Source organism: Nerophis ophidion, linkage group LG13 (genome assembly GCF_033978795.1).
Source record: "Nerophis ophidion isolate RoL-2023_Sa linkage group LG13, RoL_Noph_v1.0, whole genome shotgun sequence".
Lineage (NCBI taxonomy): Eukaryota > Metazoa > Chordata > Actinopteri > Syngnathiformes > Syngnathidae > Nerophis > Nerophis ophidion.
The window spans coordinates 34,148,769-34,175,015 of record NC_084623.1 but is presented as its reverse complement, the minus strand read 5'-3'; the positions used below and the strand labels follow the sequence as shown (position 1 = coordinate 34,175,015).

General features: G+C 40.7%; 1 protein-coding gene across 4 annotated transcripts in view; it reads right to left on the bottom strand.

Annotated features, from left to right (window-relative positions):
- Positions 1 to 26,247, bottom strand: part of LOC133564478 (unconventional myosin-Ic-like) — a 134,537-nt gene that overhangs the window by 67,908 nt on the left and 40,382 nt on the right. Inside the window, exons 1-3 of one of the 4 annotated variants that reach the window (XM_061918822.1) lie at positions 5,157 to 5,357; positions 4,830 to 4,907; positions 4,076 to 4,170 (exon numbers count right to left, since the gene is read on the bottom strand). The exons of 2 other annotated variants lie outside the window; for them this stretch is intronic. In XM_061918822.1, coding sequence (XP_061774806.1) covers positions 4,076 to 4,096 — 21 coding nt within the window. In that variant the 5' untranslated portion in view covers positions 4,097 to 4,170; positions 4,830 to 4,907; positions 5,157 to 5,357. Of the gene's footprint in view, positions 1 to 4,075; positions 4,327 to 4,829; positions 4,908 to 5,156; positions 5,358 to 26,247 lie in introns of those variants that run through there. One more of the 4 variants, XM_061918823.1, reaches the window with a different exon arrangement.

Sequence of the window (26,247 nt, the reverse complement as noted above, 5' to 3'; positions counted from 1 at the left end):
CATCATGCACCAAAGTCCACTAATAGCTTGTTTTAAAATGTCTCTGACAATCTTGCACTTTCTGTTTTGGAAATTACCTGAATGTTTGTGCCACTGCTTAATAACTGTTTAATAAATACAGTTTTGGTAAATTGACCTAAGTGTGATTTTCCTCTCTGCATGAAAGTTTAAAATGAGTATATATTAATGCAGTATGAATAATAATGTTTTAATGTAGACACATGAAATCATCATACTGCTGTGATTATATGCATCAAGTGTTAATTCAAAGCTAAGGCAAAATATCGAGATATATATATCGTGTATTGTGACATGGCCTAAAAATATTGGGATATTAATAAAAGGCCATATCGCCTAGCCCTAGTCAGCCACATGTTTCAAAACCTAACACCACAGGTAGGAGCTTAATAACATGAATGTGCAGTAAATAAGTGTTTCCATGGTGAAAGCCACGTAGTACATGCAAAAAACACATTTAAATAAGGCGGTCTAGAACAGTTATCAATTGTACACACAGTAGCAGATCACAAACAACACGCCCACTAAAAGTGCACACAATTTTATAGCTTGCGCACTGTATAGCACGAGGTATTGGGATCTTAGTAGATCAGGGACAAAATAATTAACCTATATAAACACAATACATTGAATACAAACAGAATAGCCATCCTATGGCACTGCAAAATATACATAAATCCATACAAAAACAAACATGGACAAATGTACAAAGGATAGTTACCGTACTGTTCAAGTCATGTCAAGCTCACTCCCACCTACATGACCAGCCTTAGCATAACAGATGATTTGAGCCAGACCACATGGAGCAAGGCACAAGACCACAAATACGGCATTATGAATTATGGGAAGATGAGGTCATTATTTACTACAAGGATCCCAACAGCAATTCATTACTCATTCACTTCTCCACTCCTGTCCCATGCACCATTCAAATACCTTCTTGTTTAACTCAACCGCTTCCCTCTCTATTACTTCATTGTTTCAAATGCCACTTCCAGTGTTTGGCTTTCCTGACCAAAATGTATCACCCCATCCACCCGTTTGCACAAGACACAAACACACAAAATCTCGGGAACACACCAAGTATGCGCCTTCCTGGTTTCTACATGTCGTCATACTTTCCGAATCCCGTGTAGCAAGCAAACAGCTACAACCAGGTTAGCAGACCCAGAGAGTATTCCTTTGCATTTACACTTCTCAGAGGAAAACGTAGATGCTGAGATTGATGGTGTGCTTCATAACTCAGACACATGTATATACTTACTGATGTAATGCTGAAAAACCTGAGCATAAATGTGACATCATCATGTAATTTGTGGTATGGCATGGGTTCTCTCCGGGTAATCTGGCTTCCTCCCACTTCCAAAAATGCAGCACCCCCCGCGGCCCCGAAAGGGACAAGCGGTAGAAAATGGATGGATGGATGGAAGGATGGTATGGCATGTAGGCCAATAAAAAGGCTAAAGGGCACTGTTTCTTTCATGCCAACGCAGGCTGTGAAAGCTCCAGATTTGTTATGTAGCGGAGCCTGTTTTTTAAATGTTAATATCAATGACAATCATCATCATTAAAATTTGATTATTGTTGAGCCCTAACTGGTAAAAATACCAAGCATCAACACACACCCTTATTTCAAATATAAAATACTTCAAAGATGTTTACATAATTAAGTAGAACCTTTGAGATGGAACACAATATGTTCTAGGACACCAGTCGACCCATGATTTGTTCGTATGAAAAAAATATTATTTTCAAAGGAAATAAAGAAAACACTGGTCATCTAGAGCCAGTAACGCTGCACATCCAAATTATACAACATAGACATTAAATTCCTAGCTCAACGTTGCAGATTCTTTGGCTAACATGGCACTCAAATACTCCATCTACAACCTACTAAAAGTCAGCAATTATAATATGTCCCGTACCCAGAATTGAAATCAAACTACTCTCAAAAAGCGACAGAGGATCCCCATCCCAAGATTTTCTACGCCCAGTTTAGTCCATCCCAATACTCAATGTCATAGTCACCCTGGACTAAAGTACTGGGAGTTAAACGGCTTTTGAATTATTCACTTACTCACATTACACCTACACCAATCTGTATTCTTTTTCTCTTCTCACGCTCTTTGTGTAACAAAACAGCTGCAAAAAACAAAATTAAAAGCATAACACACTGCTAGTGACTAGTTCATCATTTGATGCATGCCGAACTAAAATCTCCGGAGGTTTCCAGATGCCAAGTGACATATTGTAACGCCTAAAGTGAACGTTTTTTAACCCTGAGCAATTTAACAGGCACGATTTCCAGATTTCAAATTCGAACTGTATAACAAGGGAATCTAATTCAGAGAGTTTAGAGTGACACCAGATAAGAGATAGAAAACTTGTTTGAAAATTATTCGATCAATAGCATGCTGCCAATCCAAGTTATTTTATAAACATAGCTTTTGTAGATTTAGTTTAATCCAGTAATCTATAACAAACAAACAGTGATGAAATATTTTTGCTTTGTATTTGCAAAGATGGGGCTTCACGGTGGTAGAGGGGTTAGTGCGTCTGCCTCACAATACGAAGGTCCTGCAGTCCTGGGTTCAATCCCAGGCTCGGGATCTTTCTGTGTGGAGTTTGCATGTTCTCCTCGTGAATGCGTGGGTTCCCTCCTGGTAGTCTGGCTTCTTCCCACTTCCAAAGACATGCACCTGGGGATAGGTTGATTGGCAACACTAAATTGGCCCTAGTGTGTGAATGTGAGTGTGAATGTTGTCTGTCTATCTGTGTTGGCCGTGCGATAAGGTTGCGACTTGTCCAGGGTGTACCCCGCCTTCCGCCCGATTGTAGCTGAGATAGGCGCCAGCGCGACCCCCAAACCCCAAAAGGGAATAAGCAGTAAAAAATGGATGGATGGATTTGCAAAGATAAATAAACTTGTAATAAATTTATACAGGTGCACAGTAGCACAAATTGTTGTTTCGCATAATAAAGTGGCATTAGTACAATAGCAACCAAATGACTGAGGAATCCAGTTCTGAAAAACAAAGTTACTTGAAAGCTATTCTGCCCTTCAACTATTCCTCTCGCTGTCTGGCATCTATTTTTCTCTCATTTCTCACTATTTGAAAATGAAAAGGAGGTTGAGGTGGACAAAACATTCAGCGAAATGAATGCTGCGCTTACGGAGAAATGGCAATGTGCCATGGGTTTTGGCAGGACCACGAAATGACCACAAACAAGGAAGTGTAAAAACAGGTTAAGGTGGCTTCTTATCTTTAAAAAAATGGCTTTTGATTAGAACTCAAACATATTGGTAATATATTCACCAAACTAAGAATAACCACAATTTGGCAATCTGAATGCATACACTTAAGACAGTGGAGCCCGCTTAAATCGGTCATGCTTATGTTGACAACCTGTCTCTGTCGACTAAATCATCTTGGCCAGGTACTAATTACTTGTGTGTCTGGCCAAAACCACAAGAAAAAGTGCAAGCAATGGCTTGCTTTGATTTACTTATTACTTATTACAACATCAGTCAGTAGTCCGAGGGGTCGTTAAAGTAAGAGGTTCCAGTCCACCGCATAAACCCCTACAATTTCACACTGCCAGTTTCAACCCCTGTTGCACACTTATTGACACTGTAATCATGATTACTATTGCAACAACCTGCAGGCTCAGTTGGGTTTATTTCCAACACTGAGAACAAGCAGGCAGAACCTGCCAACCACAGGATGAATGTTTGGGCCAAAACACAAATGTGCCAACTAGTGAAAATCATTGTCATATATGGATAAAACTAGTTTCCCGCAAAGCTTCAATGTGGTATGGTCACACCGCAGCATTAGTGTCAGCTACAAGTTTTACAAACAATGCATTATTGACAAAAAGAACCGGCTCAAAAACATTCTTTAGGTAGAATTAATTCCCTAAGATGTCCCACAGTACAAAATACATTTTTTGTGTTTGACATATTATATCTACATTTTCACAATCTTGCATTAAACATTATTTACAAGACCCTAGTACCTTCATTAATGAGAATATAAAAGCTCTATCAACTTACCCGTCCCCAACGATATTCCATGGATGTTCAGCTTCCAAGGTTGATGTGTGATTACATTTGTATTTCAGCTACAAGCCACCTCGGCAATATCGAGGCTGTACAGGGTCATGTGGGAGGAGTGTAAAGGCAGATAATGTAAAGAGCCAAACACAAACTACCTATTTAGTTTACATCAGTAATGACAACTGTGTCAGGAATCTATTAATGTATTGTATTATCCAGACAAAATCTTCACCTAACATTAAGCTGGCAAATCAAGTACGAATGATCCTTGGTTAAGAATGTGAGTTGCAGATTAGAGATGTCAGCATAAATGCACACCATTGAGGGGGAAAAAGAAGACACTTAAAGTCACAGTGACTCTCGTTGCAATACTGACAAATCAACACATTTTTTTCATTAGCATACTTTCTTCCTTTCTCACAGTGGCCGCTGGCGCTGGAAGATGAGGTCCAAGTGTCATATGCTTTTTTTGCTTGATGGTGATAGTTATATTATGAAACAAACACTTGTTTTACTCAACATTTGTAGCAGTATATACAGTATTATCTCATGTTATGTCTCGTTAGAGGAGCAGTACTTTATATTACAAAAAACTCAAGATACCCCTCAACCTTAGTGACTGCCAAAGAATGCTGCCTGGCCACACAACGCCACCATGTGCCTCACCCTGTGGGTGGACCAAACATGCACATGCACTGTGACAAGGACACGCCTTCTCATACATCCAACAAACGCAAGCTCAAATACTTACAATAGCAAACAACTACCAAGTCCAGATGAATAAATGCTGAGGCTGGTGAAGATTGTAGACAGGACCATCACTCATGTCCTTTAGGTTCCAAAACATGTTACCCAGGTTGTTACAAAAAAAATAAAGAAAAAAAGGCGATTGTTACTACTAAAGCTTGCATCTGCTTTTTCTAGAAATACGTCATCTTCCATTTAGGGTACAACCATCTTTCTACACGTTGAAAAGAAAACTACATACATTCCAATACATGTGAAAATTCACAGCAACACCTTTTAAAAGACTGAACAACATTGTCTGCTCAATAGCTGAGTAGTAGGAAGGTATTACCAAAGGTCTGTATTTCATGGTCCCTCGCCTGAGTGATTCAAAAGGGGAATGATCTCCACCAAGCTATCCAGCTATCAGCGTCTGGGTTTCAGCACTGCGTCACAGTTAATATTTAGTTTGTTTTTAAGAATCTCTCTCCTTTGCCCTGAGAGCCAGCTGCCATAGCGTCTCCTCTTACTGCTTCCAATACATAGTTCTCTCACCGTCTCACTGCTCACTTATTCCCTCATTTTCCTTTCCCTCCCTCACTCCAGAGGAAATAGTCTCTGTGTTGGGTGACACATAACTCCCCGCCTCCCTTCCCTCACCCTGCTTAGATGCCCCCCACCCCAAGTTACTCTTTCATCTCCCCTCCAATGTCAGGATGGAAAACTTTCCATAGTTCATGGTCTGTTACTCTGTCCTCTTTAATACACCTTCTCATAAAAAGAGAGCCGACACATCCCAAGACTATCAGTCCAATTTCATTACATGGAGTGCAATTAGTCTGGACTGGTGACACACACACACACACACACACACACAGAGCAACTTTCAGAAGATCAAAGGCCTCAACGGTCAAATACATCTGCTTGTTGATACTAATAAGTAATATCCTACAGCCAATGACGGTGTGTTCTGAGAACACATTCAGTTTTCGGACTAAAAAGCACACATAGATATGTGCAACATATTGACCTGACTGTGATCAGTTTGACTTGAAACTACCTACTACTACAGCCAAGAATTACATAATCAAAATTAATTTAACTCTTAATAAGCATCAGAGGAACATATAGCAAACAGAAAGGAGACTGTGGACGCAATTAAGTCGACATTCCTTAGGATTGGCTGAGTAATGTTGACATTAGCGATTGTCGACATAAACAATATCTCAAGCATAAACCTTTACTTGCAACTTTGGCAAGGGCAATAATAAACAATTTTGTAATATACAGCAGTTTGTTGATTGTTTCCTTCTATTGGTGCAAAACTCAAATACATGCAATTTGTGTCTTACAAAAATTAGTTATTTGTTTTAATTGATTTGGACATAACCACAAATCTGCTTTTGCAAAAACCCGCAAGTGAAAATGATGAAGTTGACGACATTAAAAACACATGATGACATAAACTGGCCACTTTTTAAAATAAATGACCTTTCTCCAAAAGCTGCTTGTCAATACTAACGGGATAGCCTTAAATTAATTCCACTTTATAAATACAAACAACCTATTATGGCAGGGATGCACAGTGGGATGCAACAGCTTTGCCGTGCCTAGTTGCAGTTTCCAAGAGTAGTCAAGTGGCAGCAGGAAAGGTAGATTTTGTAAGCCTCATTAGGATGACTTTCCTTCCTGGGGATCTAAGCGAACAAAGCCCGTAAATATAATTCAACCGTGCTGGGTAATGCTGCCAACTCCATGTCTTAAGGCAATTCCGAACTGTCTTTGATTTAGATTTCGAATATGGTAAGGTATAATGCAGGGATATACTGTATAAAGTTACAATTGAATTAAATGAGAAATTACTCTTGATGGCTTAATTGGGCTAGGCCAGGGGTCTCAAACACGCGGCCCGCGGGCCAATTGTGGCCGCAAGACTTTATCCCGCGGCCTGCACCTTTATATGAAATTTTAATGTTGGGGCGGCCCGCAAGTTTTATTTGAATGGTGCTTTACAGCGTCATACTTACATACCCTCGATTTTTCCGGTAGACTCCCAATTTTCAGTGCCCCTTCAGGGGTAATCACTCTGCCGGATTTCACCCGAACAACAATATTAAGGGGGCACCGTGGAGGCACTGCCTTTAGCGTCCTCTACAACCTGTACAAATAGCGTGCCAGCCCAGCCACATGTTGTATTTGGCCTCTCTAGACGCAGTAAGCGACTGCAAGACATAGTTGGTCAACAGCCACACAGGTCACACTGAGAGTGGCCGTATAAACAACTTTATCACTGTTACAAATATGGGCCACACTGTGAACCCAAACCAAACAAGAATGACAAACACATTTTGGGAGAACATCCGTACCGTAACACAACATAAACACAACAGAACAAATACCCAGAATCCGATGCAGCCCTAACTATTCCGGGCTACAATATACACCTCCCCTCTCCCAACCCCGCCCCCTATTGTAGCCCGGGAGAGTCAGGGCTGCATTGGATTCTGGGTATTTGTTCGGTTGTGTTTATGTTGTGTTACGGTGCGGATGTTATCCCAAAATGAGTTTGTCAATCTGGTTTGGTGGGGCTTCACAGTGTGGCGCATATTTGTAACAGTGATATAGTTGCTTATACGGCCACCCTCAGTGTGACCTGTATTATTCCTCATCTGCGTCTGGACATAAGTCAAGAGAGTTGACATACTGTAAGAAGGGACTCCATTAACTTTCAAACACTTGAGCAGAGCCATTTAGTGAAAACCTAAGTTTTTCCCATTTTAAATTGTAGAGAACCTCTCTAATCCAACGCCCGTGTGATGGGGGGTGAGCCAGCTTCCAATTGAACAAGATCAGCAAGGTCGTAAAAGCCACAGCGCGTTTTAGTGGTACAGGGCACGTGTTATCTGGGCATATGCCAAAAATGGCTGATAATGGGTTGGAGGGAAAGTCTTGACCGTATGCCTTTCCAATTGTGTCAAAAATGTCCTCCCAAAAGGAACATAATTCAGAGCAGGAACAGAACATATGGACATGATCAGCCGGAGATTGTTTGCATCTATTACAGGTATTGCTAACAGTGGGGTAGATTTAGGATAGTTTTGAATTAGTGTAGTGAATTTTATGGATTACTTTACATTGGATGAGACCATGACGGGCACATATCGAGGAGGAGTAGACCAGTTTCAGGGCAGAGTTCCAGAGTTTATCAGATATATTGATGTTAAGATCGCTCTCCCACGAGGCTCTTATCACTGACAAAAAGTTTGGAGCAACTGAGCTTAAGGAGGTATATATCACAGAGATACATTTTTTATGATTTGGGCTCAGAGATAGCAATGTATCTATAAGAGTTTACGGAGGACGATTTGGAAAGTGTGGAAATTGCTTCTTTACGAAGTCCCTCACCTAAAAAAAAAACGAAAAAGGTGGGAGTTTGGCAAATCGTATTTGGAAGAGAGTTCAGCGAAGAATGAGAACACTCCGTCTGTATAGAGGTCTTCCACAGTGGTGATACCGTGATCGTGCCAAGTCATAAATGCGGGGTCAGTACGGGAAGGTTTAAATAACAGTTTTTTAAGTAGCGGGGTCAATATATATGGGCCCATCAACATACTAATTTAAAACAATGCGAACAACACAAGAAAAAAGATTTTTGTGAAAAAAAAGACCTATGAGAAAACTGAAAAATATTCACCTCAAAAGGCTAGTCAATCTGATACTGATACAACTCTTGGAATCGATAATATCGATATTTGAACCGATCCACGCACCCATAGTATGCCTCTAATGTTCACTATGATCAGTTTAAAGTATTCCACAAAATGTATGCAGAGTTAGTTTACACAGTATTTGAACAATGACCAGATACTCTAGGATTTAGTTTCTGACCACTACAAGATACTTGAAATAAAACAATCAAAATGAGAATAAAGTAGAGACAAGGCGATTGCCATTTAGCAATTAAAGATGAACTATGAAATAGTAAATATAATGTGATACAGACAAAGTCTATTTGAACATTTTAAAAATGCTATATTTCTAAAACAAAAATTATCAAAGTGAAAACAATTCCACTGACACCTTCCCTGTAGTGCTCAGGGAGAGTTGGTTTTCACACTGCCCTCGTGTGGTCATCACTGACTAAATAAAGTTCGGGGAGGAGCTTAAAGTTTTTGCTGAGGCAAACAGTTGACTTTTTTTTTTTTCAAAAAGGAAACACACTTTGAACTGGGGTGAACATATTGTGTGAGAGATTAAACTGTGCACACCTCCACCTCTCTCTCACTCCGCCCCTCTTCTTCTATTTTATGTCCCCACAGCCAGAACACTAGGAGCTTTCGCTGCAGGAATCTCAGTAATGTTTTCCAGACTCTCACCTCTGTCATACACACAGTGGACAGACAGTAGGATATAGGCAAGGTTCAAGAAGAGATAGACGGTTCCCAACTGTTAAACACATATCAACTATAAACATTAGTTTGCGTTTGATTTACTATTCCTGACTATTTACGGCGGCACATTAACAGACGTGTGTATGTGTTCTGCAGGCTTAGGTTACATATTTGTGCTGAGTTGGAAGGAGGAGGAGCTTGAACTGACCAATATCTTGTTCAGCTGTCAGACTTTAACCCTACATTGTCCCTTCCTTTCTTTCAAAACAGAACCTTTGAGTATACTTTCATCAATCTGTGTAGATCAGTGGTATTACAATGCCACAATATCAGCCACAACTTCTTTGTTTTCCACAGCAGAAAACAAAAGTACATCCTCAGATGCATCTGCTCATTTACAGTGGTACCAAAGCATACCATGACTGCCGGTTTTAATGTCATAAAGAATCAAACTGGGGATATACGATTCCACGGTGGCCAACAGAGGTAAAGGCGCAGCAAAGTTCAAATACAGAAATGATCCAATAAACAAACACCAGAAAACACAATCACATAAATGGTGCAGGATCAAAAGCAAATGCTTAAGAAAATTGTTGCTGCACGCACGCACACACACACACACACACACACACACACACTTTTAATTAATGGCATAAGAAAAATCTGCAACTAAACAAACAAAACAGAGGTTAGCCAGGCTCTTAGGAGTGCGAGAAGGTCTAGCAAAAGCCTTTTCAATTGTTGGCCCATAGGCCACATCCGGCTCGTCAAAGCTTTTAATTTAGGCTATTTAGGGTTAAATAGGCTTGATGAAACCATTCAAAATTGAGTTGTTTATGTATGCAGTACTCCCGCCACCCCCGCAGGGGGCAACAGCGAAGCATATATGTCACAAAGAAGAAGCATTGGGGTGAGTAGAAGAAGACGGCACTAACGACCATGAAAAAATTCAAAATAAATCGTGAAAGTATGAATGTATAGAAATTGCTGACTTTGTACTGTCTTCTTTTGGTCTTATTTATTGGCAGTTTAACTCTGACGAACAAAGCTTGTTTAATAGATGTAGCACTGAAGTTGACAAGTAGAGGGAGATAAAGCTATACCTTAGGTTTAATTCTGCTGCGCTATATGTCTGCAATATTTATGTAGTTTATTGGGTGACTGTTTATTGGGTGAGTTTACCATGAATTGATTAACGTGGACCCCGACTTAAACAAGTTGAAAAAATTATTCGGGTGTTACCATTTGATGGTCAATTGCAATTGACCATCAATCAACTAATAAAAGTTTCAATCAATCAAAAAAACTGTATTAGCACTAAACATTCTCTTTAATTTATATAAAATACACAATGGATATTACATATGTAAAATACACAAAGGAGGTTATACTTTTGCAATGTTTATATTTTCAGTCTTACAAACCTAATTTAAAGAAGTGTAAAGAAAAAAACTTAGGTAGGTAATTAATTCAAAAGAAGGAAAATCAATCGTCAACACAACTTCAGGACCTTCTGTTTCTTCATTCTGTAACCCATATGTCTAGGTGCATATGCGAGAAACGAGTAGTGAGGGCAGAATGATGAATTTATTATTACTTTGCAATTAAATAATACAGTCTCAAAAGAATATAACCTGCGGAGGCACTTTCTTACAAAACATTAAAATTTCGATGTCCGACCCCTCAGCCCCAGGGCTCTTGAAACTGCGGCCTTCTTCATTATGTAGTTGAAACGCCCTGTTATAGCACGTTCACTTGCAATTCCTTGCTTACTTCAAAATTTCGCTTTTGAGCTTTTTGACAAAGTTTAAACTGTCCAAAGTTGTTTATGGTTAAGAGAAAAAACTAAATACATCTATGTTTTGTAACAGATTTGAGAGACTAGAAGACAAACATTTTTGAGTTTTTTGCGTGATTCTAATTTGTAGTAATCGGCGCAATCTAGGTGGCTTGCAATGTAGCTAGTGGGAGCAATCCATGCTACCCCTACATCACTTTAAACGTGCATCCAAAAACCACCAACAATACTTAATTTACATTCCATAACCTGTATAATAACAAGGCTGTAGGAACATTGTTTTTGTAACACTGAGAAACTGTTTTTATATTGTAGTAATGCATCATCTTGCAACGGTGTTAGCTGTAAGCAAGCTACTACTTCAACAGCTCAATGGTTTTTGAGTTTGTAAGGCACAACACAATGTGTCAGGACACCAATCTATACTGACTGAAAAACATGAACAATCATATTACAGTATATGTAAAGTATTAGCCCACATTTTATGTTTTGTTTGTACACAGCTAGCTTTACAGTGTATCCACTGTAAATGTACTAACAATAGCATGATGTGCATGTATCATGATCAATATTATAGTGACTAATATAGTTACTAATATTATAGTGACTCACTCGATGGACAGCGGTCTGTTTCGTCCAGCTGGCCAGAGACCTCATTTCCGGTTTAGTTTGGGTAAGCACTCCATTTATATTGGGATTGCTTGGCTCCTAGTTCCACATTTGCAGCATCAAGACACGCTGACCTCACTCTCTCGGCGTCCGTCTGCGCCCACGTTTCAGCCTCTTTAAGTTTGCTTCAGTAACAACCAGTTCATCCTATGTATTTTCAGGTTCAAGAAGATAAGGTTATGAATCTTCATTTGTTTAAAAATAGTTGTCTTTGTGGTCCAAGTCTGCCATGATTAGAACACACACAAGCCTTTGTTTTGTTTGAAGTAAGAACACAAATTTGTTGCTAGACATCGAAAGTGCATTGCTCCGAGTAAGGAAACGGAAATAAATGCGCTGAGGAAAGAAGTTTCGGGAATGCATAAAATGCCCAAGTTATGGTAATTATTGTACATATTACATATTGTTATGAATGAGTCAGTTAATACATTATAAATATACTTGCTTTGTGTACATAACTGGTTGATTGAGGGTTTTGAACTTGTTTTAGAGGGATTTGAAGGCTACAACAGTGACTCCCATTAGCCACATCTTTTTAAATGCTTTAATCATCTTTAAAAGCCTAGAAAAAAAAATGTGCGTTCTTGTCTCCCATAATGATTGTGAACGATGGGCAGAATTCTAAAAAAGTGCAGTACCCATTCAAGTGTAGATCAAACAGATTTGTGGTTAATTGATTTACAATCTTATGAATAGAAATCGAATTGGAAAATTCCCCAGCCCTAATCGCTTGTTCTATTTTTTATTTTTTTATATATCATTAGCTTTGAAGCAATAAAAGTTAAATTTTGAGAGGCAAGGAGTCATAGAAACCATGCAAATATTGCAATATCCATCCAATTGATAACTTTATGGCTGTTTATTGGTGCCTTAACCTTTTGGTTAACAAAGCAATTCTTTGTATGGCCCTTATCTGAGATTAAAAGGTAAGAACAACACACGTCAACCGCACTGACTACTCTAAAAGTTATATCCAGATTACATTTCAACAGTAAACCCTGCGATGAGGTGGCAACTTGTCCAGGGTGTACCCTGCATTCCGCCCAAATGCGGCTTGGATAGGCCTCGGGAAAATATAATAAAATGATTGTTGAAACGCGCGTGGTGTACGCAGTACTCACTTTTGTGAGCTATTGTAACACAATGGTACGTCAACTTATGAATATTTTGAGCTATGAACTGTCTCTACTTTTTTTTTCTTTAAGTTGCAAGTATAAATTTGGGTTACGAGCCTCCCAGTCCCCGCCATTGGTTGAAGTAGTTATTGTCCACAGCCCACAGCCAGATATTGACGCATTGCTGCAAACCGGTGGTTGAAGAGCATTAATTAATATTAGGTTACTTTATGAAACTACTGCAGTTGTTTATAGTATATTCTATTGTATTGTATTTCATACATCATTAACTATCTAATAATAAGAGTTTTTAAATTTTAAATTTAAATTGGGGAACATTGATTTGAGGCACGGGCGCGTTCGACTTATAGGAGGCCACAGGAAAGCCAAAGGACACGATGGGGTGACTATGTCTCCTATCTGGCCTGGGGACGCCAACAGATCCCCCAGGAAGAGCTAGACGAAGTAGCTGGACAGAGGGAAGCCCGGGCTTCTCTACTTAGGCTGGTGTCCTCACGACCTGACTTTGGATAAGCAGAAGGAGACGGATGGATGGATGGATGCATGGGTGAGATATTTTGTTGTTAAAAGTCATTTTGGCTTTGAATCACAAAGACAATTGTTAAGTTGACAGAACAAATTACAACTAAGTAAGAAGAGTTATGACAACTTCAACTAGAAAAAAGCATGGAAACTTGTTAAAAATCTATAGCAATAGGTTCAGTTAACTTCAGAAAGTAAGTCAAGGTGGGAATTTCAACCAACATGCTAGTGCCAGCATTGTGACGTCACACAGAGTGTTGAACCTTGAAAATCTAATAAAATAAGTGGTATTGATATGGATGGTAGGGCTGGGTGATATACTGATATACTCGCTATATCGCGGGTTTGTCTCTGTGCGATATAGAAAATGACTATATCGTGATATTCGAGTATACGTTCTCACGCAGTTGCTTTTAGCTGCGGGCATTACACTACAGGCTCTTCTCACTCTTTGCTGTCTCTCCTTCTCACAGAGACGTAAAACAAGCACCCCTTCTTACATACGTCACATACGTATACGCCCTCTCGGAGCAGAGGTAGCAACATGGGTAACGTTAGCTGTGGTGCGAGTGGTACTGCGAGAGAAAGGTGTGAATCTGAACAAATGAAAGGAATAATTAATTCTCAATAAAAACAACAAGGGGTCCATCATCTGGCGGTGGTTTGGCTTCAAGTGGGAATATGTCGAACAGACAACCGTAATTTGTCAGATGTGGGGCAAAAGCAATGCTACAAAAAGTAGCATTACTTCTAATATGTAGCATCATTTGAAAAGTCACCTGCTAGAGAATGAAGAGTGTTTGAAACTCCGCATGTCAACATCTCCGTTCGGTTCCACAGCAACAAAATGCCGAGGCAACCATTTCCACATCCACACCATATGAAAAAAATAGTCAACAACAGAAGGAGATAGAGTCCGCAGGAACCTACCACATAGCGAAGGACATACACTATTTGCTTTCTTATTATGCAGCTCATTTTTTTTTGACAGTTATTAAAATATCTTGTGACATCATAAACAAAAGTGCACTTTATTTGTTTTAAACTATTGTAGTGGCGTTCTGAACAAAAAATTGCACTTTAATTTAGTGTTGTTTTGATATGTCATCTTAGTGACATCATGCATAAAAGTGCACTTATAGCTTGTTTTAAAATGTCTCTGACAATCTTGCAGTTTCTGTTTTGAAATGACGTGAATGTTGGTGCCACTGCTTAATAACTGTTTAATAAATACAGTTTTGGTCAATTGCCTTAGTTGTGTTTTCCCTCTCTGCTGTTTAAAATGAGCATATATTAATGCAGTATGAACAAGAATGTTTTAATGTAGACACATAGAATCGTCATACTGATGTGATTATATGCATCAAGTTTTCATTCAAAGCTAAGGCAAAATATTGAGATATATATTGTGTATCGTGACATGGCCTAAAAATATTGAGATATTAAAAAAAGGCCATATCGCCCAGCCCTAATGGGTGGTCTGGCACAGTGGGTAGAGTGGCTATTTTATAGAATGGCAGGCTGTAAACGGAGGGTTGCCATTTCAATCCCAGCCTGGTTCTTTGTGATAGCTCATAGTTGGTGCTTTGTATGATTTGGCGAATGTGATAATGTATGCAAAAACAGATCTATACACTTTATATAAATACAAACCATTTACCATGTTGAGTCACCTTGACTTACTGTTGTAGGAACTTGTTAAAAATATGTTTAACCAACATAAAGTTATCTCAACTAATGTTTTTAAGTTTACCTTGCATCAGACTGAATGTCAAGTGTCAACTCCTGTTTTGAAGTGTAATATACTATACACTATAAATTGACTCAGCTCAGTCAAAAGAACAAAATGACCTGACTGAGTTAAGTGTACAACCGCCATCTATTTATAGGGTTCTGTTCATGCCCTGATACTCTCCCTGGCAAGAAGATTGTTTCCTGCCTTTTACTGGAATCAAGGACTTAGTCGAGATCGATTGCATAGGTAGGTAGTAAGTATCCCACGATCACCTTTTCTTACTGAATGATGTTGTGAAACTCGATAGTGTAGAACAATGACCAAGTGCAGTGTGTGTATGTAGAACATGCAATACCCATCCATCCATCATAGATTATTCTAATTAGTGCTTGTTCACGGAAAGGGGCTAAAATAACAAGAAACTATTCACAGCACACAGCTGCAAACTGCTAATATGCAATGTTAAAAAAAAGTCACAATACATGCAAACAAACCATCATTTTTTTTAACATTAACTAATTCAGCCATTTGGTTGATGCCGTCTTTTAAATTACATGTAAGTACAAATGTGAACCTATTCCTGACTTGCTAAAAAAAAAAATAGAAATAAACAGAATATAACGTTTGGGCGCTCGACTGCCGGCTAAATTATCAAACTTTATCTCAACAAGTTGCGCGAACAAATTGCCAGCTTCCTGTCCAAACAGCCACTTCCTATACTGAAAAGGCCCACACAAATATTTCTAATTAGATAAGCTAGCAGCCCACCAGGAAAAATCTTGCCGCTCCTAATGAACAGTCCACCCATGCTTCCAATTTAATACTTGGCAATAATTGTTCTCTCTATTGAGAAAACGTATTGCACTCAAGAGAAAACATTAACTAAAATATTACATTTAGACACAGGGATGGTAAAAAAAAACATCTAAATCCCAAACGACCACTTTGAGGGAAGAACATGTGACCTTTACTCTGTGGGAAAATTGGAAGTGGGAACTTTCTCCTACCGCCCCTATTTCTCTTCTCCACACTGAAATGCCTCCTTCCCGTTTCATTTCCTCTGCATACTTTGTGCAGAAGTATCTTTAATATGTCAACTACTACTTTCCACAGCCCATGTGGTCAAAAAAGAAGGTTTAGGGATGCACATCGATTAGAGGTGTCCCCAACAGATATTGATCAGGCAAAAGAATGTCTGATACATGCGGTCAGATTTGAAGAAGATAAAAAGCATTACGGCTACTTTGTGGATCACCTCTAGCTCACACAGCAGGTTATAAAGTTCATTTTAAACAGTCTCCATATTTTTTTCTCAAATTATTTTCTTTTTTTGGTTAACATTTTCTGTCAAAACTAGTCCAAAGTGCATCATCATCCCCTCCTTTCATGTGTCCTGTTGTCTTCTGAGTTTCTGTTTTTCCTGTTGTTGCTATGGTGGTTCTTTCTTATTGAAAGATTTTGAGTTCGGAAGACTAGAGTCTGGGTCAGCAATATAAAGTCATGTGTGTGGTGTGCTTTCTGGATATTGTTTTTGCATACCACACAGATAAAGATTAAAACTGTTCAATGCCTGATATGTTCATCATTATGTGTGGTGTATGTAGTAACAAGTAAAATAATCTATTCACATTCAGAAGTTTAAGAATGTCAAATGTCCCTTAAAAAAAGCAATTGTCCGTATTTGGAAAAAAATAAGTACGCACTCTGAATTGAGCTGTCAAGGGACGCACCGAAAATAGACATTTCTTGCACATTTACTTGTGATTTTAGCCAGTGATAGATAAAGAATAAGATAAAACTCCCTGGATGATCAGTGCCAGAGTTTGGTCCGGACTCCTTTCCAGTGAGGGTTGGACTCCGCCAAGGCTGCCTTTTGTCACCGATTCTGTTAATAACTTTTATGGACAGAAATTCTCGGCGCAGTCATGGCGTTGAGGGGATCCGGTTTGGTGGCTGCAGGATTAGGTTTCTGCTTTTTGCAAAAGATGTGGTCCTGATGGCTTCATCTGGCCAGGATCTTCAGCTCTCACTGAATTGGTTCGCAGCAGAGAGTGAAGCGACTGGGATGAGAATCAGCACCTTCGAGTCTGAGTCCATGGTTCTCGCCCGGAAAAGGGTGGAGTGCCATCTCTGGGTTGGGGAGGAGATCCTGCCCTAAGTGAAGGAGTTCTTGTTCACGAGTGAGGGAAGAGTGGATCTTGAGATCGACAAACGGATTGGTGCGGCGTCTTCAGTAATGCGGACGCTGTATCGATCCGTTGTGGTGAAGAAGGACCTGAGCCGGAAGGCAAAGCTCTCAATTTACCGGTCGATCTACGTTTCCATCCTAACCTATGGTCATGAGCTTTGGTGAATGACCAAAAGGACAAGCAGTCGAAAAGAGTTTCCTCTGCCGGGTGGCGGGGCTCTCCCTTAGAGATAGGGTGCAAAGCTCTGCCAGTAAAACCTCTGTTCCTCCACATTGAGAGGAGCAAGATCAGGTGGTTCAGGCATCTGGTCAGGATGCCACCCGAACTCCTCCCAAGGGTGGTGTTTAGGTCACGTCCGACCGGTAGGAGACCACGGGGAAGACCCAGGACACCTTGGGAAGACAATGTCTCCCGGCTGGCCTGGGAATGCCTCGGAATCTCCCGGCAGGAGCTGGACGAAGTGGCTGGAGAGAGGGAAGTTTGGGCTTCCCTGCTTAGGCTGCTGCCCCCGCGACTTTACCTCGGATAAGCGGCATATGGATGGATGGATGGATGGATGGATAAAGGAGTTAAAATATATTTGAAAGTACCACAGTTTGTTGACATCGTTTTCCTCAATTATAATAGAGGTGTGCATTTTTTAATTTACAATACCACAGCATGTCAAAACAAATGGACCGATTTTTTTCCACAGCTTCAAAAGTCCCCATGTAATCATTATTCTGCGTAACATAAACACAAGTATGTAGTTCTGTTAATGCCTGCGTGGTGATAGACAGGAATTGTGAGGTCATCATTTTACCATTATGGTGTATTTGTTCTCTACATAGAGACGCTCTGATAGCATTTTAAGGTATATCCACTTTGGGGGGTGTTTTCAAAATGCTGGATTCATATCTCCAAAGTGCTCTAAGGCTAAAAAAAAAAACAGTAAAAAAACCTTTGCACGGTCTGTGGATAGGGTATAAAAAGTTTATTCTCCGATAACCACCACAATGTCAATGCGCAAATATTGCCAATGCTATTTTATGGACCCAAAAAATTGGACTGATGAACCAGATAAACACACAAGATAATCTAAGCAATGGCTGATGCACCTGGTTTTAGTGGCGTGAATTTAAAGATTGACCAAAATACCCAGTAATGTTTTTAAAATTAATTTACCACAAATGTATAGGTAATTCTGCAGATGTGAATAATCTACTAGAATTCCAATGTTGTTTTTAAATTGGAAGATTCAAATCTAAATCCATACAATCTGAATGACAACCCCACCCATCTCCATTACATTATCCTCAATAATCCCTTTGCACCTCAGCTAAATCTCCTGTCACAGGAGGACAGAATTACACAGAAGGTGGCCTAAAACCAAAAACAATATGCCTGTTCAACTGAGCAATGTTAAAATGACACACCTAGTTTGAACAAATGTAATTTATTGTTCGTATCTACCAAGCAGACATGTCTGCTAAAAAAATGTTAGTCCCATGGAAAACAAAATAAGCAAAGCAAAACTCCGGTACTTGTCTTTCCGCTGAAACACCACAGGTTTTATAGCACACATAACACATGTCATTATTAATACTCCCAAAACTGAGATTACAGAAAACCTTTTTTTCTCACTTGTGTAAAACCTTCAGAGAGATGTGTGACAGTGAAGCGAGAGAAGGATCTGCCATTAACCCTGTGGCTGCAAATTATCAAATGAAGACAATTTAAGTGCACCTATCAACTATTTCATCCTTGCAGATAAATCTCCAATTACCCCCGACAAACAAAACACACAATCTTGACATTAACCAGACTGCTATTCCATAACATCTCCAGCATTCCTCTTCTCTGTATATTGTACCACTAAAACTCACACACACTATACATATATTTTTAATATTTCAAATATCCAAAAATTATATTACTGTAAATTCCGGACTATAGTTCACTACTTTTTTCCTACGCTTTAAATCCTGAGGCTTATAAACTGTGCGGCTAATTTATGACTTTTTCTTTGCAAAGGGCCATTATGTTTTTTGTTCAACAAATAGTTTTCATTGAACACAAGCGGAAAGACTGAAAATGTGTGTTAATGTTTGTGCAAAGGCGCCATATTTTGGAAAAGTTCACATACTGCAGGTGTTGCGGGGTGAACGTCTTTCCTTCTGTTTAGGGCTTTCAACCGGAAGTACAACTGAAGTTGCGTCTTTTAGTCATCCATTGCGTTTCGACTCGTCTGGATTATTCATTCATCATTCCAAGAAATGTTTGTAAGTTTTACAATACTACTAAAATTATTCATACCTACTAAATTCCCCCATATGTGAGGTATGTAGAGGTGTTTTCATGTATATTTGTCGCTGCTGTCGTAATACTATGAAGCTTGCGTCGTTTACATTAGATTTAGGCTAACAACTTTACAAGTGTCTATGTTAGTGTTACTAACTTACAATGGCATTTTTTTTTGTATTGTTTGAGTTTCACAAATTCCTCAGTAAATTCACCAAAACAGAACTGTGAAGTTTTCAGGTCTGTTTAGCTGATTGGAGAGCTAGCTTCCGCAGCTAGTGGGTTCATGAAGATGACTTCTGTTATCGTCATGAACCCATTGATAAATGTACACGGAAGTGTTTTGTAACTATCATGCCATTTTGTTGTTCCAAAAAACAAGCAGAGACTGAAAAAAGGAGAGAGCAGAAAAAATAAAAAGTAGAGGGGAAAAAAACAAATTGCCTATATGGCAGTGTGGTGCAGTAGTTGTGATGTCACAGTGAAAGAATGCAAGCATGTGGGTGGATACAATAGTGAGGAACATAAAACAAGTAAAATAATATAAATAAGGGAAGAAAAAAATCATTAATAAAGAGGACGTCAAACAGGAAGTTGGTGACAGATGGTGTTACAATGCATGCAAGTCAGAATTTAGAACAAGAGACTAACTTAGACTTAGACTTCCTTTTTATTGTCATTCAAATTTGAACTTTACAGTACAGATAAGAACACAATTTTGTTGCATTAGCTCATGGTAGTGCAGGATAAAAAGCAATATGGTGCAGATATAAATAAATAGATTACTGTAACGATAAATATATTGCACTTTTGGATATGCATCCACTTTTCTGGATGTATTTTATATTGTCTTTATATTCCAGCGAGTTAATCCATTTTGGGAAGAATTTAAGGGGATTAATATGATGCGTTCAAGAATCTTACGGCCTGAGGTAACAAGCTGTTACAGAACCTTGAGGTTCTGCTACAGAAGCTGCGGAACCTCTTTCTATAGTCCAGCAGTGAAAACAGTCCTTGGTGGGGGTGGGAGGAGTCTCTGCAGATTTTCTCAGCCCGGGTCAGGCAGCGGCTTTATGCGATCTCCTGGATAGGAGGAAGAGGAGTCCTGATGATATTTTCCACAGTCTTCACCACTCTCTGGAGAGACTTCCAGTCCGTGGCACTGCCGGCTCCAGTCTAGACAGAGATGCAGTTGGTCTGTAGGCTCTCTGTAGTGCCTTTGTAGAATGTGCCGAGAATGAGGGGAGGGAGCTGTGCTTTTTTCATCCGACGCAAAAAGTGCATGCGCTGCTGAGCTCCGGTGCGTAGGGACCAGGTCATGTTGTCAGTTATCTGCACCCCCTGGAACTTGGTGCTGCCTCCCATTTTCACCGCTGTGCTGTTGATAAAGTGTGGAGTGTGGCTGGACTGGTGCTTCCTGAAGTCGACGATGATCTCCTTGGTCTTGTCGACGTTGAGGACAAGGTGGTTAGTTCTGCACCAGTCAACCAGATGTTTCACCTCCTCCCTGTAGTCCATGTCGCTATTGACACGGATGAGGCCCACTACTGTTGTGTCGTCCGCACATTTCACAATGTGGTTAGTAGTGGACCTGGCACAGCAGTGGACTCAGGACGCAGCGCTGAAGGGAGCCGGTGCTCAGGGATATGGCACTGGAGGTGTTGTCGCCCACTCTCACAGACTGTGGGGTCCGTCTGTGAGGAAGTCAAGCAGCCAGTTGCATAGGAGGGGTACTGAATCCAAGGGGGGACAGTTTGCTGACCGATGATAGTGTTGAATGCCCAGATGAAGTCCAGAAACAACCTTCGCACGTGTGTGTCCTTTCCTCCCAGATGTTCTAAGCTCAGGTGGAGTGCAGAGGAGATGGCGTCCTCTGTGGAATGGTTAGGGCGATAAGCAAAATGATATGGGTCGAATGTGGGGGGGAAGTCTGGAGACAATGTATTCCTTTACCAGCCTCTCGAAGCACTTCATTATGATGGGGGTGAGTGCCACAAGGCGATAATCATTTAGGGAGGAGATTGTGGGTTTTTTAGTGGCAACGTATGATACCACCGATATATATTTACACAAAGGGAGTTCCTCGGGTCAAGCTTTTCCTGTTTGATATGCCTCCCTCCAGCATGGGGCAAAGCCAGTCATCGTATTGCTCTTTTTAAGTACAGTCAACATAAAATGGTTTTAAAATATATTATGTGTATTTTAATAAAATAAAATAATACTACTAATAATAATAATACTCCATAAACGTCATGTAAAGCGTAAATCGGCATTCTTTTCCTCTTGGCTGACGTGCTCAGATTCTGCAACCTCCTACCCGACCTTGCCTAACTCTGTTGCAATTAGTTAAGTGTTAAGGGTCAATTCCTGGCCCCCTAATGAGGGATGGACGAATTTGGTACCAGATCGGTGCATGAAAAAAAATTTAAAACATGCACATATATGTAAAAACAAAACATCAATGCCTTTTTGCTACTATGGAATTTTGTGGCATTCAGGTTGAGCAGAATAGTAATTTAAATACTTCAATTATATTCAAGAGTCAAAATTGTTTATCGTCATATGCACAGTTAGACGGTTTTCCGTACAATGAGGTGGCGACTTGTCCAGGGTGTACCCCGCCTTCGGCCCGATTGTAGCTGAGATAGGCGCCAGCGCCCCCCGCGACCCCGAAAGGGAATAAGCGGTAGAAAATGGATGGATGGATGGAAAATCTTACTTTGCTAGTCCACCCTTCAACAAGTCACACAGTACTTAGCTAAAAATAGAAAATACAAATAAAAAGTATACACAAGGCACAGTAAGTAACATAACATTATTGCAAATTCTGATTGACAGTCAACAGTATAAATATGGAGGTGACCTTGGGTCATAGCAGCAGTTAAAGTGTCTTTAGTGATCAAATGTGAAAGGTGTCTACAGTGATGGTTCACAGATCGGGGGTGGTCAAGGTAGCTGTCTTTTGTTCAAAAAGACACAAGTAAAGACGAGGGGGTGGGAGCTAGCATTCACAAGTTAGCATTCACAAGCCTGTGGGTAGAAACTGTTTGTCAGTCTCGTAGTCCTGGATTTCAGGTTCCTGTATTGTCTGCCTGATGGTAGGAGGCTGAAGAGACTGTGCTGGGGGTGTGCACTGTCCTTTATGATGTTGTGAGCTCTCCTGGTGGCCCTGGTAGAGTACATGTCCTGTAGTGAGGGGAAGGCTGCTCCTGATATGTACTGAGCACTTTTAACCACTCACTGGAGTGCCTTCCTTTCCTTAGCAGTGCAGTTTCCATACCAGAACGTGATTGAGCTGGTAAGGACACTCTCAACCCTACTTCTATAGAAGTTGCTGAGAATTTTGGGTGGCATACCAAATTTTTCTCAGCCTTCTTAGAAATTACAGTCGCTGCTGGGCTTTCTTTATTGTTTGTTGGGTGTTGTGATCCCAGGTGAAGTCCTCGCTGAAGTGGGTCCCGAGGAATTTAAAGGTTTTCACCCTGTCCACCTTGGTCCCCCCTATGTACAATGGTGTGTACTGTGAACTCCTTCTCCGTGGGCCAATAATCATCTTCTTGGTCTTGTCTGTGTTCAAGGAGAGATGATTATCCTGACACCAGGCCACCAGTTCCGCTACCTCCCTTCTGTACGCTGCCTCAGCTCCCCCGGTGATCAGTCCGACGACCGTAGTATCATCCGCAAACTTGATGATACTGGTGTTGTTCTGGGAGGCCACACAGTCATGTGTGAAGAGGGTGTACAGTAGGGGGCTCAGCACGCAGCCTTGGGGGGTCCCTATGCTTAGAACCTTTGTGCCTGATGTCTGGTTGCCGATTCTGACTGACTGGGGCCGGTTTGTGAGAAAGTTCAGGACCCAGTCACAGAGAGTTGGTGTCAGATCAACAGTGAGGAGTTTAGCTGTGAGTTTTTGTGGGATGACCGTGTTAAAAGCAGAGCTGTAGTTGATGAATAATAGCCTGGCATAGGTGTGCTTGCCCTCTAAGTGGGTGAGGGTGGTGTGGATGACGGTGTTGACTGCATCTTCAGTGGATCGATTCTGGCGGTAGGCAAACTGTAGAAGGTCCAGTGTGTCTGGGATGTTCTTCTTGATGTGTGACATGACTATCTTCTCGAAGCACTTCATCACTATTGGGGTGAGTGCAACAGGGTGATAGTCATTCAGACAGGTCACAGTGTTTTTCTTTGGCAGGGGCACGATGGTGGTGGTGGTCTTGAAGCAGGTGGGCACAACAGCTTGTGCTAGTGACAAGTTGTGTATGTCAGCAAGTACGTCAGCCAGCTCTGATGAACACACCCTGAAAGCTTGGCCAGGGAAGTTGTCTGGGCCGGCTGCCTTCCGTGGGTTTGTTCTCCTCAGAACTATACGTACCTCTTCTGTTGTCACAGTCAGTGGTGGGTCCTGTGTGCGCTCCGTGGTCAGAACCCCTCTCGGTTGGTTGGTGTTGAGGACCTCGAAGAACTCATTCAGCTCATCTGGCAGTGATCGTTGGCTGTTTGTGACCCCCTGCTCCCCTGCTTGTAGTCTGTGATGTGTTGCAGGCCTTGCCACATGCGCCGGGAATCTGTGGTGGAGTAGAATCCCTCCAGCTTCTGTCTGTATTGTCCCTTGGCCTCGTTGATGGATTTACGCAGGTCATATCTGGCCTTCTTGTAGTCCTCAGCGTTGCCTGAGACAAATGCAGTGGAGCGGGCATGTAGCTTGGACCGAACATCACAGTTAATCCAGGGTTTTTGGTTTGGGTATATCTTGTATTGTTTTGTGGGAACAATGTTTTCCACACACGTGCTGATGTAGCCAGTTACACTGGAAGCATATTCCTGTCTGTCCACAGTACCATCATCCCTCTGAGCAGCAGTTCTGAACATGTCCCAGTCTGTACTCCCAAAGCAGTCCTGAAGCACTAGTTCAGTGTCTTCATTCCACACTTGAACAGTTTTTCTCACTGGGGGGGGGGCTTGCTTGAGGCGCTGTCTGTACGCTGGATATAGAAAAGCTGAGATGTGATCAGATAATCCAAAGTGTGGTCTGGGTACAGCCTTGTAGGCTCCCCTCACGTTGCAGTAAACTTGGTCCAGAGAGTTTTTTTCCCTTGTAGGAAAGTTCACATATTGATGGTATTTTGGGAGGACACTCTTTAGGTTGCGGTGGTTAAAATTCCCAGCTACCGTGAACGCAGCATCGGGGTGCGGGATCTCGTTTACTGATGACGTCATGCAGCAGCATTTAGGATGCAAATTAGTACTAAAATAAACAAAAACGTAAATGTTGACGGGAGGACGACGCAAAGACGTCAGCCACGGGGGCGCCATCTTGTATGTACATTAATAAATTAATATTAAAGGCCTACTGAAATGAGATTTTCTTATTTAAACGGGGACAGCAGGTCCATTCTATGTGTCATACTTGATCATTTTGCGATATTGCCATATTTTTGCTGAAAGGATTTAGTAGAGAACATCCACGATAAAGTTCACAACTGTCGGTGCTAAGAGAAATGCCCTGCCTCTACCGGAAGTCGCAGACAATGACGTCACATGTTGATGGCTCCTCACATATTCACATTGATTTTAATGGGAGCCTGCAACAAACAGTCCTATTCGGACCGTGAAAACAGCAATTTCCCCATTAATTTGAGCGAGGATGAAAGATTCGTGTTTGAGGATATCGATAGCGACGGACTAGGGAAAAAATTAAAAAAAACGAGTTAAAAAAAAAAACGCCATTGCATTGGGAAGGATTCCGATGTTTTTAAACACATGTACTAGGATAATTCTGGGAAATCCCTTATCTTTCAATTGTGTTGCTAGTGTTTTAGTGAGTTTGATAATACCTGATAGTCGGAGAAGTGTGTCCACGGCCGGATGTTGACACGCAGTGTCTCTGAGGGAAGTCACAAAGCTGCAGCAGGACGGAAGCTCCGCTGATATCCAGTAAGAAGCGACTTTTTAACCACAATTTTCTCACCGAAACCTGCTGGTTGACATTTAGTCTGGATCCATAGTAAATTTTCACCTCCGGGAATTTTAAACAAGGAATCACCGTGTGTTTGTGTGGCTAAAGGCTAAAACTTCCCAACTCCATCTTTCTACTGTGACTTCTCCAATATTAATTGAACAAATTGCAAAATATTCAGCAACACAGATCTCCAAAATACTGTGTAATTAAGCCATTAAAGCAGACGACTTTTAGCTGAGTGTGTGCGTAGTGCTCATACTTCCTGAAACCCTGTGACGTCTTGCGTATACGTCATCATTACACGACGTTTCGAAGACGAAACTCCCGGAAAATCTAAAATTGTAATTTAGTAAACTAAAAAGGCCGTATTGGCATGTGTTGCAATGTTAATATTTCATCATTGATACATAATCTATCAGACTGCGTGGTGGGTAATAGTGGGTTTCAGTAGGCCTTTAATTAAATGATAACAAAGTAATATTTTCAAAAATAAATAAATCCACAACACAATGTCTGAATTATTGCCAACAATATAGAACATAAAGAATGTGCACTAAAAACATCTTGTTTATCAAAGCTCATAATTCCGAGGTTTTGCAAATGCACTCCCACACGCCATATCTGTCATTGGTGCACAAGTAATAGGAGCCCTCTTGATAGTCTTGATCAAAAAAGCAACTAGTGACAAATTTCGAGGAGACCTTTGGAGGCTCTGAAATGAAACCGAGTGCTGCTGTGGGTTCCCCCCATTGAAAAACACTTGC